Below are 13,275 nucleotides of genomic sequence, written 5' to 3' on the forward strand. Positions count from 1 at the left end.
TCAGTTTAAAGACTCCAGGTACAGTTGTAACATCACTTTACAAACCTGTGAGAGTTCTCTTTCTGTCAAACATTAATGAGATGTATAAAACATGTGTCTCAGCATTATTGAAGCTTGGCATGAAATTCAGCCCACATCAGTTGTATCAGAAACATTAAGTTAAGGACCATATTTGTTTGCAATCTATTAACAGAAACCCACAATTATACTTACATTTTTATGTTATCTTTTTCTGTTGCCAAATTTTTCATTGAAGACTGAGCAGCAGAAAGATTTTTCTGGTACTCATTAACCAAACAGGACTGTTGTTGCTTTACTGCCTTAACAGCATCCAGTTCTTGAAGCAGCCTGTCCCAGCAAGGCACCACAGGCTCTGGGGTTTGCAGCTCTGCTCCGTTTGATCGTGTTGCATCAGGAAACGTTTCCTGACTCAGACACAAAGATTTTGCTTTCCACGTTTCCAGCTCAGTTTGTAAATTCTACAATCAAGCCCACCACAGGGAGGATTAGAAGAAGATCTTAACTACCTTCAGCTTCAGCACTGAATACTGATACATTCATATACATACACTTCCTTGGTTACATGTAATGAGCACACATCACAGAAGCACACATGCAATCACAGGTGTACCCACTGGCACACTTCAGAAGATCAGTACAAAAGATGGCATTCATGTGGACATATTTGCAATTAAGGCACAGTATTTGTAGATTACCTGTTATGCAACTGTCTAAACCACAGAGTCAAACTTCAGTCAAGATAATATGCAACAATTTTGTTCTGCCCAACTGAATCATACTTCTGTAAGTGTATCGCTACATTAACATTGAGGAATGGGCTTTGCAATTTCCATACCTCCAGCTCTTTCAGTTGCTCATTTATAAGCACAATATCCAGCTCAGCCACTTCATTTTTCAGCTCATTGACCTTTTGTTCCTCCTCAAAATACTCAGTGTTTACTTGCACTCCAGGAAACAGTTCCTTCTCATCAACCCCTGCTGCACCTTCCTTCTGCAATGCAAAACAGTACATTTATTTCTGAAGAACTCCTAAAATGGTAAGTTTTCTGCTTGCAATGCTTGGCTTCATATGTTTAAGCCATGACTAAATCCTGCTCTTGCTTCCTCCTAGGAAGCCCTCCCATCACTACCACCCACCTCTGCAGTCATTCTGGCCTGTAAGCACTGTTAGCTAAGAAATCTCCACGAAAGTTTGAAACTCTGACATCTCCTTCCTCAAGTAACATCTTCCTTGCACACTCTTCAGCCTACTGATAACTCAAACTCAGAGGTCTATCTACCCTGTCTTCCCCTTCCCTGCTGTACACACACATGGGTCTTTTCAGCCTCTCACACTCATCTGGACATACAGATACACAGACGGTGTCAGTCTCCCTGCACATTGCTTTTAATGTTTCCCGTCGTTTTTCAGCTCATCAGGTGGTGAGAGACAGAGGAAAAATTGAGAATGCAGAGGAACAAAGGTTGCTACACGGGCTATTCTTCAGGAATAAACTCAGGGCTCTGCTACTCACTGTTCACAGTGCAGGCTTGTGGGAAACTGACAATAATGGGGATACATGCCAAATATGATTCTGGCTTCTGTCCACGGTGTAGTCCAAAATCTATATCCTGGTTTCTTATCCAGACACACAGATTTCTTCAGGAAGCCAGCATAACCTACTGCCCTTTGCCTATGCAAAGTCCCAAATACGACTTGCCAATGGAAAGGCAGACTTGCCTATAGATTTAACAACAAAGACTGGAACTGGCTTCATCTTGAACTTTAAGGACAGGGTGAACAATAATCTCAGGGAATTCTCAGGCTATTTGTGCTGAAACACCATTATTCTTAAAGAATACACTTAGTGATGCCATTTATTAAAGTACTTCATTATTCATTCAACTTCTTAATTAATTCTCCTTTCTCTATTTTCTGTTGGATTTCAGCTTTCTGATCTCCCTTCCTTATGATGGCAAAGACAATCACAGCTGACTACAGTAACACAGAACCTTGTAGCAAACAGCAACTTAAAGAGAAGGCCTATGTATAAAATACTGATTGTGATGGTTAGGAAAACCAACACTGCTCTTTTGAACAGATCCACTGGAAAAAAAAAAATGAAAGAAGTGTTGCTAGTATTTCAGATAAAGTTCAAAATTACTGTGGACATGAAGTTGAATTATACACAATGAGCTTGATTTCTCTGTGACAGTAATTACTTCTTCAGTTATAACAGAACTTCAGCTGAAGCCCTCTGTAACAAAAATCCAATAACTCTGACAAGTGCAACTTGAAATACCAGAATCTGTTTTACCTCATGGGTAGAGACTGGGGGGTCAGATTCCAAACCATTTGTCTCAGCTGTTACAGGTGTCAGGACTCGACTCTTCAAGCACATGCTCTGTTGAACCTGCTCCTCATCTTCTGTGTAGGATTGATTCTTGACATCAGCAGGTTTCTCCTTTTGCTGTAAAAATGATACTAATAAAGAAGCAAGTAACAAAAAAGCCCTAATCAAATGTACTGAGTAGTAATTACAATACTTGAGAAGCATATTTATGAAGCCCACACTTATAGGTGAATTAGAAAAGCCACAATTACATCTCTTAAATTTTTGTGTACAAGGTTATGGCAAAGAAAACCACTTAGAAGAAGCAGTGCTGAATTTTTATTATAACTTTTGGGAAAAATTATAGATTGCAAGTGGTCTACCTGTGATCTACGCTGCTCATGTTTCATTATTCTAAGCAAGACCTTAAACTGTGTACCCCTGGATGCTGTCTCAAATGCATTTTTTAAAGGCTTAGGCTTTTCCAATCTTGCACTGCACTGCAGACAGTCTGTGGTTAGGCACATAACCAGCTACCAGGCAGGATATTCACAGCCACGTATACACAAAATAAGGAATGGAAAATACTTACAGCACATCACGATGGAGAGCACATAATTGGCAATTTATTAGTGCTGCAGGGATACCTAGGCTATTGGCTACAGGTCAGATAGGATATGTACTGAAAGCAGTGCACCCACAACCCAGAACGAGCTAATTTATCCCAATTCTCAGCAAGTTCATGAATGCACACTGTGCTCCATTTTGTCATGGCTACACTGCCTTGAGCATCTCGTGCTGTTTGCTAAAACTAAAAGCCTGACAAGCACATTGCTCCATCATCTATATAACAACTCTTCAGGGAGGTAATGATGGCAACAAGACCCCTGGATTAGCTCTTTATCTCCAACACAGTTCTTCCCACACATCATAGCTCCAGCTCTATTTTGTCAAAATTCCTCCTTTATCGTGGTGCACAAAAGAGAACACAGCATTTCAAATGCAACCTCATACATGCAAAGTAAAGAAGAAATCTAAATAAATGAAAGAGGCTCAAGCAAAATAACAGTATTCAAACAAAATGCTTTAAAGGCATCACAATACAGACAAGTGATTTGGAATATCATGTCCTCAGAAAGCCACTTCGTGGCAGCTCACAGTAACAAAACAATCCCTCCATGCAAATTTTAATCTTACAAGAAAGGATTCTGAAATTTAATGCATATTTAATCTGCGTATACCACACATCAGGTAAGAATATCAGGTTTTTACTATTTATTAGTAGTATCATCCCCTTTGCAACGAGATTGTATAAATACACCCTCAAATTCAATCACCTTCTTTAATTTCATGTCTGATTACCTTCACTGGACTTGCTTCCCTTCTTATTTCGTCACTTCCAATACCAGTGTCATCCTGATGCCTTTCCAGATCTGCTCTGTCCAGAAGGTTCTCTTGGACTCCATCACATCTGTCCATAGCCGGGCTCTCTTCATCAGCTTCCTCCTGGTTTGAAAAACACAAAATGTTTACAACCAGTAGAAGTCGCAGTCCAAAATTCAAGCTTACCAAAGAACACTGCGCTCCATAATCTTCCTACCTGCTCTTCAGTTTAGCTTAATGAACGGTGGTAACCCGAACACAGTTTCTTGGGGAAACTTGCTCAGATCAGTCTGCCAGGATCTTATGAAACAGTTTCTATTTCTACTGCTCCAGAAATTTCTCTATGGTCAGTTATTTCAATGGTCATCTCTCTGCCTGCAGCTGCTACTAATGGATGGTCAGAGCAATGAGGGAGTTCGCCAGACTCCTCCTTCAGCTTTCCACAGATGAAGTTATTTATGGTGTAATTATTCTGAGGTGATCTAGAGACCAGCAGTTCCAGATTAGTGACCTCTCACAATATACTTTGTGCCTGTATCCTTCCTTTTAACTGACGAGGAAAATATACCTCTGTATGACCATAAATTTTAAGGAATTAAGTAGGCATTGCCACTGAACAGACACACATATATTCAAAGTGACATCTATTAAAACATATTAGACAGGTACCTGAGCAGTTTGGCTGTATCTGTCCTTTCCTTGATGGATACTTTGTAATGGGCTGTCTGACAACACCCTGCTTTCTTCCAAAAGAGAACCATTTTGCTTCTCTTTCTCCGATACACTCCCAATTACAACTTGACCCTGACAGAAATAATATAACACAAAAGTTGTTTTACTGCAAATATACTTTAATATTTAAAAAGTGAATCTATTTTTAAAATGTAAACAAACAGGAAAAAATATTGTATTGCAGCTGTTAGCAATTCTTAACTATATATGAGAAACTCTTTTAAGTTCTTAAATTACTGCAAAAGAAAAGGCTAAGATTTTTTGGCAGAGGCACATCTGTAATTTTCCTGTCTACACACTTTTCCCCCCACAAAGGAGGCTTTATCTAATTGCACGCAGATTGTGCTTGAATTGAAAGTTGCAGTTTTGAATAGATAGTAGGATGCAATGGGGGGACAGAACGTAGGATGCAATATACAAAAGGCAAATACAAATATAATAAACATACAAATACAACCAAGATACAAAAGGCAACATACAAAAGGCATTTGAGACCCATGCCTCTTTTGAACCAGTTCTCCACTGCCATTATTGTCAGGAAAAATACTCACAGTTGGCATTTCCAAACACTCCCTTAACTCTGCTGTTGTGGTGCCCTCTTCTGCAGCAATAGGAGTATCTGAAATCATCTGCATCTCCCTCTTCAGCTTATTCTCCATCTGTACTCCATCCGTGAGATCATCTTTTAACTCAAGGGCTTCACTGAAAATATTTTCTTTCTTTTGCTTGACATTTTCAAGTTTTTCTTCAAGACTCCTGTGTTCACTCTGAAGTGCTTCAATTTCATCCTCAATAAACTTCTGTCCTGGTGAAGAAGTGTTTTGTTTAACAGTTTCTGCTAAAACCAAAATCTTCTTCAACATGTCTTCAAATTGACAAAGAGGTGCTTGTTGTTCCTTTGAACAGGAAGAAAACATGCCGTTGTAACATATATTCACTCAATATACTTAACACTAACATCAAAAGTCAGTCACAAAAATCATAAATATTTACTGTGAACAACAAACTAAGCTGAGAAGTACAGGAAGCCCTATTTGCTGCAGAAAATCACATACTAAAATTTAGTAAGCCATACATTTTTACAAGCAGTGATCATCTGAAGCAATATGCATTAAGACAACGATAAAACAATCAGGCAGAATTCTGTGAGGTGCACAGTGACCCAGTCAAGTTTTAAGAACATAATTCCTACCTCTCTTACTGCTCAATTTTGAATTTGTTAGAGGTATGGCAATTTCTGGAGGTAGAGGAATAGCATTGATCAATATCTGAGCCACAGTTTCAGCTTTTTGTACCTATGCTCACAGCTACAAGACTGTTTTCAGGCCCAACAAACTGCAGGAGAATGTCTACCTGCCTGTGAAAGATGATTCTTACAACTGAACTTAGCTCACTGACACTCACATAAACCTTCCTCTCTTGCTAATTTGAAGACACATACTAACACCAAATATGACAATCTCTTCCTTCATTATGCCCCCCATAAATCTACAACCAACCAAATTAAGTCTATGTGCTTGACACGAGGACAATTTTACCTTCTGTTCAATTGACAGTAAAAGCCCATTAAGAGTGGACCTTCATTAAGAGCGATTTCAGGTCTATATTTACCTTGATGAAAGGAATACAACACCTACTTAATGGTTTCAAAGTGTTTCTTGGTTCTTCAGTTTGATCCTCTCTTATCTTTTATAAATCAGACGATCTCTACAAACACCCAGGGGATGGACTTACTTTCTCCATGATGCAAAACCTGTAACATACCTGTGATTTCAATTCTTTTTGCTCAGTGGATGGTTGTTCCACTGTTGGACTCACACCATCAGCAAGCTTTTCGGAAACAGTTTTTAGCTCTGTGTTCAGGCCTGTCACCATATCCTGAAACTGCTGGTGCTCTTGAACATGTCTTTCCAAGGTCTCCACTGCAGCCTAAAAATCAAGGAGTTTCTAGGATTAGACCAACACTAACTGACACACATGGACCTAAACTGGGTGAAAACAGTAACAAACAGCATCCAGAAAGTCATTCGTTCTTCTAAAAGGAGAAAACAATTTTGCGACCTTGAGATTTCTAGGAATGGATATTTCATATCAAAGCTATCAGAATCTGCTTGCAAAGCTATAAACTATTATCTTCACACTTGCCTTGCTTTCATTTGATTAAATGTTTTTTCTTCTGCAAATGGAAGTGAAAACTATGAACTCGTGCTCTTTTTCCAATGGTAAGAGAGAGAAAGGAGTCCCCTGCCCCTTTACAAAGCAATTTTCACTGCTTCTGGTTTTAGTCATCAAATTGTCAGTTGAATGAGACCTACAGGCAAACAGTAAGATAGACTTCTTACACCAACATTCTCATAAGAACACAGAGTAGGGTTCCGACCTGTAGCTGGCTGAGCAGATTTTCATGCTGGTGTTTTAATTCCAACCACGATTCCTCTGTGAAGCAGGGATTCTCAGCAAAGCTCTGTACGTGATCTTGGCTTTCTAATTCATTAAACTGAGAAGTTAGATCTTCTGCTTTCTGCAAGAGTTTGGTGTAACTTGCCAACTGAGCTTGCTTCTCCAGCAAACCAGGCTGAAGGGCAAAATCCATCTCCTGTTGCTGTTTCTTCAGTTCAATTAGAGCCAGTCTCAGATCTTCTTTGCTTTGCTCATACTGTTCCCTGTTGAACAGAAGTTGCTCTTGAGGGCTAAGAAAAATACACTGGTTTTAATATTAAAATATTTTGCATTTATTACTTAAAAAATGAAAAATTACAGTCAAGTCAATCATTAGAATGAACACCAGCATACTGAATACTTTTCTTCAGATTTTAAATTAATGATCAACTTTAGGCTGGAATTTTCAAAGGTATGAAAATGAAAGACACTGAAGTTAGTGCAGCTGAAGTGGACCTAAATAGAAGACAAGTGACTAACCCTCTTACATGTGCCTTAAATTGTAACCCACAAACCCATAGTTTCTACTATCTGAGGTAAGATGCTCATGCTCTGTATTTTCAGCTCTTTATTCCACCAGAAGTCCTGTTTCAAAACTACAGTAAGACTATAAATATTTTTCATTTAAAAACATCTTCAGACAGTCTCCTGAAAGGGAATGTTCTGTAGAAGTGAAACATTGCTTTGGTCAAGGTGGAGGTGGTGGGGGAGTGTTTCAGATCTACAGACCATAAGAACAGCACACACAATAAGGATTGTGCTGTCACAATCCAGTGACCTTGTCATTAGATTTTGATTTGTTTGCTTTCCAAATACCCACTATGATCGACCAAAGGTGAACAGGTTATACTTGTCCACAGAAAATCCTCAACTAAAATCAGTGGGGCAAAAGGCCATTAATCAACAGTTATACGCTCACATTTAGTGATGAAGCTACAATATTTTCCAGATGGAACTTAAATGCCAACATTTGAAAATATGATCCCACACAACAAAAAAAAAAATCCAAACAAATAAAATCTGGTTACTATTCTACAAAGTACAGCAGGGAAAATAACAATAAAAGTAAAGCTTCAGTGCTTGGGGGTTTTTTTGTCTCAAGATTCATAGTTTTGGGTCAGTCAGAAATAGAGCATAGCCTCCCAGACATTACTGCCTTAAATTCGGTGTTCCCATTTCATGCTGCTGGATGTATCACATCTGCTATCCACAGGCCTAATCCTGCAAGGTCCTGAACATCTCTTCAGATCTGCTGAGCACCTCAACTCCAGTCTTTAATGTACTGCGAAGAGGGTGTCTGCATTTTGTTAAGTTGGATCTAATACAGCCACTGATCTTTCTGAATGCCACTTGTACTGCTTGTACTGAGTGTTTAATAACAGAAGGCAACTGAATACTCTGAAGAGTACTTATTTCTAATAGTTCATTCCCTGGTAATTTTAAAAGTATACAGTAGGCCTGCACTAGCTCCATTTATCTCAACAGCAAATTTCCCAGTGATTTTACTGAACTGCTCTAACATTCAAGGACGTTACAGCAGACGAACACCTTGAAATTGCCTTCAACTGCAAAATCACAACTTCAGTTTGTTTTCACCACACACTTGGAACCATGTGACATGTTTAAAGGATCTATTTGGTTATCAGGCTCACTCAGCTCCCTTTGCTGACTTCCTATGAACAGACTTTGGCAGAAAATAACTTGCAGCAAGAACAGCTGCCACAGCCAAGAAAGTGTCTCAGCCAACCAGAATAATCCAGACGTTAAAATTCTACTTTAAAAATTCCAGCCTGCTGGATCTACATCGAACTCTCTCTTTGAATCAGGTATGCACAAAAGTAGATCACAGCTCTGCAGAGGAGGATGCCTGGGGCACTAAGCCAAGCTCACAACATAGGGAAGGGCCACCACAGGTCTAAATCAGTGCACCCTCCTCACTACAAGAACAAGATCCATATTCCACTTGGCAAATTACCTTCTGTATGCAGTGGCTAACTGACAGGTCTTTTCCCACTGGTTCTGGAGGTCAGAAAGAGTCTGCTGAATCTCTGGCTCCTTAATTTTGTCATTTCTTATTAACATTTCTCCTACAGGTACTATGTTCTGTATTTTGGCATCCCCGGCATCTTTGAGAGCCATGATTTCCTGTATTAAACAAGAAGCAGTACAAACACAACAATCTTGGGTTACAGAATAAAAGGTATTACCAACAAAGTCTTTTACTCTTGATTTCAAGAAAAAAGAATTCGCCTCTAATATATCACATAACAAATACATTAACAGACAGATGATCTAATTTAGAAAGCTTGAGATATGATAGCTCAGATTTATTAGTAATTCTCTACATGACAAAATTTAACCACTACTGGTCTGATGCAGTAAGAGAACCCAAATCTCAGGGAGATACATTTATCACAATACTATCCCTTCCACAGTAAGAAAAATGTAAATACAAGCAGCCTCTTTTCTGGCTATTCTGTTAGGAGCTTCTTAGTTTCTCAGAAAGAAGACAACAGAGAGGACATGGGGGCCTAAGAGAATCACTCAGTGAAAGAACAGAGCAGCCCAACCCAACAACACTGTAGCACACCCAAGAATCTACACATTTTGCAGAGGCTCTCTGGATGCCCCAGCCACATTACTGACCTCCCTCTCCATCTCTGAAGTAGTTTATGATGGAAAGGTGGATGGCCACCAGCACACCTCCCTAGCTATGAATTCAGTCTTACTCCATCTAGAGGCGTAGCAGCAAATCTCCTCTAATGTGCTTTACGAACTATGCAAAAACAAAACTGAAAAGGAGCAAAACAAGAAGAAAACACTCCCACAAACTCACACACTAAGCAAGTCACAAAACACAAGCAATCAGCAGTGGTAGCATATTTTATAATGTATTGACTCATCAAGCATTTGCTTTATAGTAAGTGCAAGCTGTGTAGTGCAGTGGGAATAACACGATACCTTTATCTGATTAATCCTTCTGTCTGGTGGCAACTCACTTTCCTGTGAGCTCAGATTATTAATAGCCTTCTCAAGTTTTCTGATCCAACTAGACACATCCTGGGCAAGTTCTTTGAAATGTTCATCCACTGCAAGTCCCTGAGTATTTCCTGCCATCTCACTTACATTTGTCGTCAGCGTTTGATATCTACTAACGAGATCACTGGTTTCTGAAATGATTTCATCTTCTGTCAGCCCAGTCTCCCTCAAGGAATTTGCTAGCTGAGCCAAGGAATCAAATGGTTCTCTGAAAGTACAAGAAATGAATAAACATCTATTTCTCATAACAACACAGGGCAATCTTCTTTAGGTAGAGCTCAAAGACAACATTACCTCTGCATTAATAAAGTTTTATACAGGTTTTCAAGTTTTGTCTCATCTTCTTTGATCTCATGCAGTTTTTCTTCTTGAGTGGTGAGCCATTTTTCTAAGACAGTGCTGCTTTCTTGAAGGCTAAAGAGAGGAGAAATATGAGTGCAGGTCAAAATAAGAGGCGTTACACAAGTAAAACCTGCTGACAATGCTGTCTTCCTGAGAAGCACAAACACCAAGCACCTGATCAAGCTTAAATCTTAGCTTATGGATAGTTTTAAGTACCCTGGTTCATGTCACTGAAACATGCAAGCACGTGCTCCCATGAAATACATCACTGTATGCTCCTATGTGACACTGATTCTACTATGAAGAGAAACATCACAAGAGGAATATAACAAAGCGCTCAGTAAAATTTTGTTAAATCGTCACTCACTATGGCTGTTTAATAATTAATCCTTTTCCATCACTTGCGATTAAAATGTCAGAATTGACACTGATTCCATACCTATTGAGCTGCTGGAGAGAAGTACCAAGTTCCTTTTCCCGTTTCTGACACTTGGATATCAGCCTTTGTAGCTCTGCTTCCTGATCTCTCACACGGCTGCTAAGTTGGTTAATGCTTGCTTTGGGCAAGTAATGCTTCACTTTATTCAGCAGAGTCTTAACCTCTTGGATATCTCCATCTTTGCCTTCAGAAGTGAAGAAGTGCTGAATGAAAGCATAAACATGTTGGTGAAAGCTGCTATTGCACAACAGCTCACACAGTCAGGATGGCCGAGCGGTCTAAGGCGCTGCGTTCAGGTCGCAGTCTCCCCTGGAGGCGTGGGTTCGAATCCCACTTCTGACAAGTTGCTGCTTTTTTTTCATGATGGTGAGGCGAGGCACTGTTACGGGTTACCCAGATAAGTTCTTGATGCCCCATCCCACCCCAAGGTGCTCAAAACACAGGTTGGACGGGGCTCCAGGCAACCTGACCTAGTGAAAGATATCCCTGCCCATGGTGGGAGCCTTGACCTGACCTAGATGGTCTTCAACAGTGCCTTTCTGACCCAAACCATTCAGTGGTTCAAGGATATTTAAGCTTCAAGAGTACTCTGACCCCAGTTATCACCAACATGCCCTACATTCCTTTTTCTGACAATGACTGTCTGTTATTCATACAGTTTTCTGATTATTTTACTTTCAATTGGAGGAAATAAAGCCGACAACATGGATTTCATTCAGATTTCATTCATAGTGGCAAAACAACAGTCAGAAATAGGCAAAAGTAGCATTCAAATCTAGCACTGACATCACTATGTCTTCTTTTGTTAAGCCGTGATTGCCCATGGTGCATTTTTGTCTCTTTTCTATTGTTCCTGTCTGCTCTAGAGTAAAAATTCATAAGAAAGTGAATTCAAGTTTCCCACATTATAACCCAGTACAGGTCAGAATTTCATTTTAACCTCTACAGAATCATAGATTCATCAAGGTTGGAAAAGACCTCTAAGATCATCTAGTTCAACTGTCAGCCAATCCCTGACCATGCCCACTAAGCCATTCCCTGTCATATCCCATGACACATTTGACTTTCTGCATCTTTGCACACTGAACTGTGCACTCAGGGTCCACTGACTTACATTAAGTAATGTCCTGTCTCTTACACGACCAACTCTGAGTTGAATTTGAACTATATTATTCAATTTTAACTCAGATTTACTTTCCACTTATTGTCCCAATACTTCATGTTGCATTAAATGCTCTTTGGGCCTGAAGTTACAAATCACAGTATGTGAATTCCCAATTATGTGAACTCCCCAGAATAATCTCCTGTGTAAGAAAGTAAAAGTTCAAGGTGAACCAGCAATAGAAATTAAGAGTATTTTAATACTTTACCTTTAGTTTCTGCAGTTTTTCTTCCAGCATCTGTTTTGTTTCTGAGGGGTCAAAGCAGTCCTTCAAAGACAGCTGAGTGCTGCTGAACCAATCATTAAAATTCTTGCACTGACCTGAAAAAAGACATTCCAATTTCCTTCATTAATTGTACTCTGAAAAAAAATAAAATCCAAATCCCTATTTAACATGAACATTTCAAGACAATTAATAATAGCGTTTATCAGTGCTGCTGTCAGAGGCTGTTTTTCACTACACACAATGTGAAAGAAAATGCTTTAATTAATACTTCTTTTTACTCAACATTTATTGACAATAAACATAGCTATATACTGGGGAAAGGATGGTCCACCAGTCACAGCAGTTTCAGTAAATAAGATCTGGAATAGCACATCATGAATTGTTCTCCTTTCTACACAAACAAATATTACTCATCTGACAATGAGATTACTTTTGTATCTAAATTAAAAATAATTGGAAAAAGTGAATATGTTTTATTTTTTTTATACATTTTTAATGAAATGTTTTGACATTTGTTCCTGAATTTTCTTGGAAACAGAAGCCATTTTTGTCCAAATCCTTATCTTGGTACTTTGGCAATAAATTTGTTTTTGACAATGAAGCAAAATCAAATAATTTTGCAACAAAACTGATCCAGTGGATACCTACAAACTGAGAAAGCTACCTAAATGTGAAACGTGTTCACTTACGATTCAAAACACCAATAAAGTGGTCCTGAAACACGTGTTTTTTCTTATTAAACAAATCGGTGACACATTTAAGCTGCTTATTTAATTCATCCACATCGGGACAATCCGTCTCTTCTTGGAGTAACGTCACGTGATGTTTTTGTTGCAGAATTTTCTGATGTATCTCCTAATGTTAAAAAAGAGCAGATGTTTACTGTACAGCTGCCTTCTTACCAATCACAGATTTTTACAACATGGTTTATTCCTGCTTGTACGTCAAAATAATTTCTTAATGTGCACTGACAGTAAGAAAGCATTCAGTAGGTAGAAATAAGCACTGAACTCTACTTGAGTCGTGTGTTTACATCTTTATGCATAGATAATCACACTGCTGTGTGTATTTTTCATCACACAGACATGTGAGAGGCATCATAAGACAGTATGTTCCAGAGCACATAATACCTAGAACCAATAATGCCTTAGCTGCCATGTGCACTATTGAATTCCTAAAC

At 39.0% G+C, this 13,275-nt stretch overlaps 1 protein-coding gene and 1 non-coding gene across 7 annotated transcripts in view; one reads left to right on the forward strand and one right to left on the reverse strand.

The window, feature by feature from the left end:
• Positions 1 to 13,275, reverse strand: part of SYNE2 (spectrin repeat containing nuclear envelope protein 2) — a 155,073-nt gene that overhangs the window by 98,231 nt on the left and 43,567 nt on the right. For 5 of the 6 annotated variants that reach the window (XM_042814205.1, XM_042814202.1, XM_042814201.1 and 2 more), the window contains exons 35-48: positions 12,785 to 12,950; positions 12,078 to 12,190; positions 10,708 to 10,910; positions 10,221 to 10,340; positions 9,849 to 10,134; positions 8,863 to 9,032; positions 6,829 to 7,138; positions 6,213 to 6,377; positions 5,000 to 5,344; positions 4,386 to 4,520; positions 3,696 to 3,839; positions 2,319 to 2,471; positions 857 to 1,012; positions 214 to 479 (exon numbers count right to left, since the gene is read on the reverse strand). In XM_042814205.1, the coding sequence (XP_042670139.1) occupies positions 214 to 479; positions 857 to 1,012; positions 2,319 to 2,471; positions 3,696 to 3,839; positions 4,386 to 4,520; positions 5,000 to 5,344; positions 6,213 to 6,377; positions 6,829 to 7,138; positions 8,863 to 9,032; positions 9,849 to 10,134; positions 10,221 to 10,340; positions 10,708 to 10,910; positions 12,078 to 12,190; positions 12,785 to 12,950 (2,732 nt within the window). The remainder of the gene's footprint in view (positions 1 to 213; positions 480 to 856; positions 1,013 to 2,318; positions 2,472 to 3,695; positions 3,840 to 4,385; positions 4,521 to 4,999; positions 5,345 to 6,212; positions 6,378 to 6,828; positions 7,139 to 8,862; positions 9,033 to 9,848; positions 10,135 to 10,220; positions 10,341 to 10,707; positions 10,911 to 12,077; positions 12,191 to 12,784; positions 12,951 to 13,275) is intronic. The other variant, XM_042814203.1, reaches the window with a different exon arrangement.
• TRNAL-CAG lies at positions 10,967 to 11,049 on the forward strand. The gene has a single exon. It is a non-coding gene; the product is annotated as a tRNA-Leu (tRNA).

Source organism: Centrocercus urophasianus, unplaced genomic scaffold (genome assembly GCF_019232065.1).
Source record: "Centrocercus urophasianus isolate 14NV4802_14NV808 unplaced genomic scaffold, USGS_Curo_1.0 seq_14, whole genome shotgun sequence".
In the NCBI taxonomy this organism is placed as follows: Eukaryota; Metazoa; Chordata; class Aves; order Galliformes; family Phasianidae; genus Centrocercus; species Centrocercus urophasianus.